The 6578-nt window shown below is 32.5% G+C and overlaps 2 protein-coding genes across 2 annotated transcripts; one reads left to right on the top strand and one right to left on the bottom strand.

Moving 5' to 3' along the window:
* Nucleotides 1-271: 271 nt before the first annotated feature.
* ldbr (lariat debranching enzyme) lies at nucleotides 272-4307 on the top strand. The gene is made up of 5 exons (XM_028172317.2): nucleotides 272-639; nucleotides 1350-1516; nucleotides 2582-2807; nucleotides 3078-3407; nucleotides 3486-4307. Exons 1-5 carry the CDS (start codon nucleotides 443-445, stop codon nucleotides 4057-4059), a joined length of 1494 nt encoding a protein of 497 aa, XP_028028118.2. The 5' UTR covers nucleotides 272-442; the 3' UTR covers nucleotides 4060-4307.
* On the bottom strand, nucleotides 4225-5137 carry Aptx (aprataxin). The gene is made up of 2 exons (XM_028172318.2): nucleotides 4611-5137; nucleotides 4225-4428 (listed from the first exon to the last, which is right to left on the bottom strand). The coding sequence occupies exons 1-2, from the start codon at nucleotides 5026-5028 to the stop codon at nucleotides 4268-4270; spliced, it is 579 nt and encodes a 192-aa protein (XP_028028119.2). The 5' UTR covers nucleotides 5029-5137; the 3' UTR covers nucleotides 4225-4267.
* Between the last annotated feature and the right edge of the window lie 1441 nt (nucleotides 5138-6578).

Raw genomic sequence — 6578 nt, 5'->3', positions numbered from 1 at the left:
TCACGCAATCCATCCATTTCTTCTTAGGTCTACCTCTTCCTCTATATCCTTCCACATTCATAGTTAACATTTTCTTACCAACCTCATTTTCATTTCGTCTCATCACATGTCCATACCATCCCAAGCGCGCACTTCTTAGCTTCTCTGTTACAGGTGCCACTTTCAGGCTTTCTCTAACATATTCATGCATTTGTTTTAAAAAGTATTGGCTATATTTCCTAGGCCTGTTTGATGAAGAAGTGTTAAAAATCTGTTACTGACGTTTGACAGTTCACATTTTATGACAGTTTGTATGAACTAAGTTGAATGGGCCTCGTTCTCAATTCTGTTCTAAAGTTTCAATTCAAGTGTTTTCTTTACATTAAAACCGAATATATATACCGTTATTGCTATTTACGTATAGCATTTAAGGAAAACTAATTGTGAACTCTTTTAGGTAATCATGAAAATAGCAGTGGAAGGATGCGCTCATGGAGAATTAGACAAAATTTACGATTGCATAGAAACATTACAAGAGAGAGAAGGTTTTAAGATTGATTTGTTAATATGTTGCGGTGACTTTCAATCTGTACGAAATGCCGCTGATTTACGTGCAATGGCTGTACCCGAGAAATATCAACGCATGTGCACATTTTACAAGTACGTATTTAATATTTTGTGTAATATAAATTTACTGTGGTTTGTTTGTTTGTATTCTTACTGCTGTACGCTGTAGAAAATGTATGCAATCTTTGTCTAATGTTACAATCTATATTTATATCTAATGTTACAACAGCTAATGCTTGTTTGTTATGTGATCCCGAAAATTTCTTACTAGTAAGATAGCTATACCCAATTAACTTATACGATATTTTAATCATGGTAAATAACATGACATGTATATCTGCCAAAATATATACCTCATATCTACTGGTCCAAACAGACCAGAAAATGTTTCAATCAACTCTTTGTCCTGGTTTTGATTAATACAGTTGAAATTATGGGACACTAGACATGCAATGTTACATAATTTTATTAAAACAACAGGAAGTTATTTGTTTTTGATAGTCTACTGTTTTACTCTTGTACTATTTCATATACCATCATCAACATAGTATTAAGACCCTAATTTATATTTATCTGAAAGGTAGAGTAACCACATAAACTTCTACTTTATGTTTGAAGATCGGTACTAGTAATTTGTGATGTTAATGCGCTCAAGTAACTATCAAAACCACATAGACCATCAACTTCTAATTCTCTGCTCATCTAATACCTAATTAAATAGAAGAAATGCAATTAGTAGTGGTAGAGCTTGATGAGTCCTCCAATATAGGTTCGTTTTATTATTGAGATATTTATATTTTCAGATATTACAGTGGGGAGAAGAAGGCACCTGTATTAACATTATTTATTGGTGGAAACCATGAAGCTTCAAACTATCTACAGGAGCTTCCGTATGGTGGGTGGGTGGCTCCCAATATATACTACATGGGACGTGCTGGTGTTGTTAAGTTTGGAGAACTGAGGATTGGTGGTATGTGTGAAATATGTCAAATTATATGAAAAGTTGCAATATATAAAGTTCATTTGTGTTATGTTATTCTCTAGCTGTTACAATCGAATTCTAAATCTTTTTTTTTTATTGCTTAGATGGGTGAACGAGCTCACTGCCCACCTGGTGTTAAGTGGTTACTAGAGCCCATAGACAACTACAACGTAAATGCGCCACCCACCTTGAGATATCGGTTCTAAGGTCTCAAGTATAGTTACAAAGGCTGCCATACCCTTCAAACCGAAACTCATTACTGCTTCACGACAGAAATAGGCAGGGTGGTGGTACCAACCCGTGCGGACTCACAAGAGGTCCTACCACCAGTAATTACGCAAATTATAATTTTGCGGGTATGATTTTTATTACACGATCGTATTCCTTCACCGTGGAAGTCAATCGTGAACAATTTATGAGTACGTATTTCATTAGAAAAATTGGTACCTGCCTGAGATTCTAACATTGGTGCATCGCTTTAACACGAATGCACCAGACGTCTTATCCTTTAGGCCACGACGACTTCTATTAATATATTCTATTAAATCTATTAATATAAAAAGCTATAATCTACATCTTTAAGTAAATGTGAAAAGTTGTGTGTTTGGATGTTGTTACATAATCACAGAAAATTTATTAAACAGGTTTGGATTAAATTTCACACCAAGATATTTTATAAACTAAATTAACACATAGGATACATTTATCAGGGTAAATAATATGACCCAGACATCTATAAGTGCACAATAAATATGGAAATGTGTCTAGTGGCTTGTCCTCTTATGTATCATCATAATTTTAGTAGTCAATGAATGAAAGAATTATAAAATAACTTTTCCCCCAGGGAAATGCAATGCTTTTCTTTCATACTGAACATTAAAGTTGATACGCATATGCATACAGTAATAAATTTAATTTTGAATTTCTACCTAATATGTTCAGGAAAAGATATATTTTTAAGGGCTCTAGTTACTATTTCATAACAAATGTGCCATTTCAGTAATATTTTTAATCTTAAAACATCTCACTACTCAATAATTGTTTATTTTTTAGGATTATCAGGAATATTCAAAGGGCATGATTACCTGCAAGGCCTCTGGGAATGTTTGCCCTACAACCAAAATTCCATGAGGTCTGTGTATCATATCAGGTCACTAGATGTCTTTAGATTATCTCAACTGAAAGAAAAACTACATGTAATGTTGACACATGACTGGCCTCGTGGTATTACAGATTATGGAGACAAAGATCACTTGTTGAGAAGAAAACCTTTTTTAAGGTATTTGAAATATGTTGCTCAATTTCATATTCAGTCATCTTTTATAATTAATTATTTATTACTATTTTGTGATTTTCATTCATAAAATTGAACCTTGAATTAAAATGTCTTAAAATATTTGTAATTAACATAAATATTGAGACTAAGAAACAATTACCCCATGTTTTGCCTTATCATTAATAGTCAATTTTAAACAGGATTGAGATATAAATAGTTTAGACAGTACTCTCTTTAGTTTTGATGTAAAACTATACTTTAGTAATGTTTTAGGGAAGATATTGAATCAAACCAATTAGGTAGTATGCCTGCAGAAAAATTACTTCATACATTGAAACCAGATTACTGGTTTGCAGCACATTTGCACTGTCAATTTGCAGCATTGGTCAAACATGAGGATAACAGGGAAACAAAGTTTCTTGCTCTGGACAAATGTTTGCCAAAACGTAGACATTTACAAATATTAGATCTACCTCATGAGTATGATGGAGATAAATGCTTGAAACATGATGCAGAATGGTTAGTTGTGTTGAAGAATACAAATCATCTGCTGAATGTTAAAAACATGGAGGGTCATCTACCTGGACCGGGCGGAAATGAAAGGTTAGATAAAATTATTGAAAAATTACAAATTTTTAATAATGATGATATGGTTATATAAACTTAAAAATCTACTTTTAGGTACAATTTTACACCAACCAATGAAGAAAAAGAAATTTTAATTCAGTCCTTGCAAAATTTGGCTATTACATCTGAAAATTTCATCAAAACTGCACCTGCATACAAGCCGGGAGCTCCCAAAGCATATCTCACAGACCCTATACTAAATCCACAGACAGTAGATTTATGTGAGAAATTAGGTATTGATGATCCTGTACAAGTGATTATGGCACGAGCAGGCAGAGTTATGGAGAAACCAACTGATCTCAATATTGTTGAAACGAAAGCAGATCTCAATCCAGTACTAAAAACACCTATGTCAAAACTAATTTTACCAGCACCTGTGACACCTAGTGAAAATGATTGTGAAGAAAATACATGTACAACACCTATTTCAGAAAATCCCTTATTATTAGATAGTTTATGTAATACTTCTGAATGTACGACTCCTACTTCAATTAGTGGGAAGAAAACCTTCAAGAGGCGAAATATATCAATTTATAGTTCCACAGAAGAAGAGGGTCAAAGTATGAACTCAAGTTCGTTAGTAAGTCCAACCAGTCCATCAAAATATCCTAGGGGTAATATTGAATAAATTAGTAAATGTTAGTGCAAAATTGACAGATCTAGGATTTTATGAATGTCATTATGGCTCATTTTTATATCATTAATTTACCCCTAATAAACATGTTATTTGTGTGTAAAGACTATGTTACATATCACAATACAATGCTCTGTGCTTTGCAATGAAATGGTGCAATTTTTTATGCAATATCACTTTATTGTAAATCATAAATACGATCTTATAATAGTTGATGTTTTAATAAATGATCTTTTAATTCAGGCATGTTTTTTGGTTTGAATGAACATTGATTGCATTGCAGTGGAGTTTTCATTAGTGAAGTATGCAATTCTGAAGGAATCTTCCTTATGTTACCAATGTCTTTTAGTTCTTGAAGTAATTCTGAAAATATAAAAAATTAATTCATAAGAAATGTAAATGAGGTCTTATAATTCTCTGTTAAGATAATTCCAATTACTAAACAACACAATAACATTCTGTACTGCTCCAAGAAACTATATTTAGTAGAGATACACGACCCAAAAAAATATGTGAGATATTGTAAGCATGAATTGCAAACTCACCATCATAGGGAATAAAAAAATTTGTACAGAAACTATTCCAATGTATTTTTGTTTTGAGGGATGTGGATATCATGTCTGTGCTAATAACATGCATGTGCATTCTCTGCATACTAGGTATTGCGTGAAAACCAGCTCTAAGTTCAGATTCATTTTCTTCCTTTAATTCTTTAAAAATGTTACCAAATTCTTCAAGTAAACTGATGTGTGATTTATTTAATTTGTAAATGCTATTGATTTCTTCATGAGGTAATACAAGGTAATGTACTTTAGCTTTTGGATACTTATCTTTTATAACAACAACTTTTTCTGTATTTTTTATAATTGATTTAGGGTCTTTCATCGATGCAATGAGTCCTAAAGACCAATGTTTTGGTGTTTTTGAAGGTATACTGGAAGTAGTATTTTTTCTCTTACTCATAATTGGTGTACTTTTACCAATATATGTATGAATGTAGAATGTCAACTATTACATATTATTATTTTGATTTTCATGAAATACCTAACCATAGATTATACATGTACCTAACAGTAATGTTATGTTGGTATATATATATTTTTTAAAGGATTTTATGACCTGGTAACTGAGACCTTTCAGTCATGTCTTATTTTAATTTCTATTCATATTTTTATGAAAAATGATATTATGAAGTGAAATGAAATGAAGACGATTAATTTGAGACATTAATCAACTGGGATGAAATGAAATGAGATGATATGGGATGAAATATAATCTCAGTAAAATGGTGGTCATTTACTAAGATTTTTTCAGTGAACTTTTTGGAGGATCCCGAGAAGTTACGTCCAGCGGCTTTGTTTTATTTTTCCACATTTGTGCACTATCACAGATATTAAACAGTTAATAAACCACCGTTATTACACATTTAAACCCGAAGAAACACTAAATAGACAAAATAAAACAAATCACACAACTTCACTCCTCGCGTTCCCGCCAAAAAGTCCCTTAAGTTGGTATAATACGGTACGGTACATAGATTATACACATAATTTGGTATGGTATCTTTATTTTCTGAAACTGACGTTGCTAATGTCAAAATTTGCTTATACTTGATTCGTCTATTAGATGGACAAAAGAAACTATTTCATACAGTCAAACCTCATACAAAAAAGGAATGTAGTTAAATAGGACTAGGTAAAAAAGAATTTACTAGATATGAGGCCTATAAAATCAAGATCAATCAAAGGCAGCTAAACGCCATAATGTCCTAAAATTTATTAACAATGGCTCTATCTTGTTTAGTTAGTTGAACATGCTTTAGTGTTTTCATGTTATAACAAATGCAGCTAAATCTTTATCAAATTCAGTTCAAAAAAGTTAAGTTTATTCTGTATTAAGTACTAATAAACGAAGTTTTATCATTTAAATTTCAGATCATTAGTAATATTCTCATTCTTTATATATCTGTTTTAAAATAAAGAATATCGTAGCTCTACGAACAAAGTTATTTCAGATTCTCAAACCGGGAGTGTTGCTAACACTGGCCCTAGCAAGAGCAGTACTTCTATGGATTTGGAGGATCCGTAATGACGTGTTTAGGGCCGATTTTTGTAGTTTACCTGAATATTTGACAGACATGGATATAGCTGCCTTTGATTTTATAGGCCTCATATAATGATTATTTGGAAGAACCCGAGAGCCACGTTCAGTGATATTGCTAAAATCCAGGGACTAAAATAGCGCTACTGTGGCAAAATTCCTTCCAGATTATACAGATTAGAGATTTATATATACATATTTATGGTAAATGCTAATTAAATATTTTCTTCCGTTTTCACGAGTTTTATGGCTCCTCTTCACAATCGGCCATGATGGGCGATTATAGAAACTCACGATAGTGTAGAGGGCATAAATGTGTGTGATCGGCCATCATCGCGCATGATCGTGCGCAATCGGCGTTGTGTCGGTAGATCAAAGGAACGATGGCCCATGATTGTGTGAGCGTCCACACC

This window comes from Bombyx mandarina, chromosome 11, assembly GCF_030267445.1.
Source record: "Bombyx mandarina strain Sakado chromosome 11, ASM3026744v2".
Lineage (NCBI taxonomy): Eukaryota > Metazoa > Arthropoda > Insecta > Lepidoptera > Bombycidae > Bombyx > Bombyx mandarina.
Note: the sequence above shows the minus strand (reverse complement) of the source record. Positions and strands in the feature narration are given on the sequence as shown.

Coding starts and splice junctions, on each gene's coding strand:
- ldbr (XM_028172317.2), top strand. CDS start 443: ATGAAAATAGCAGTGGAAGGATGCGCTCATGGAGAATTAGACAAAATT. Junction 1,517..2,581: donor TGGAGAACTGAGGATTGGTG/GTATGTGTGAAA, acceptor TTTATTTTTTAG/GATTATCAGGAATATTCAAA. Junction 3,408..3,485: donor GGACCGGGCGGAAATGAAAG/GTTAGATAAAAT, acceptor ATCTACTTTTAG/GTACAATTTTACACCAACCA.
- Aptx (XM_028172318.2), bottom strand. CDS start 5,028: ATGAGTAAGAGAAAAAATACTACTTCCAGTATACCTTCAAAAACACCA. Junction 4,429..4,610: donor TTTTTTTATTCCCTATGATG/GTGAGTTTGCAA, acceptor TTATATTTTCAG/AATTACTTCAAGAACTAAAA.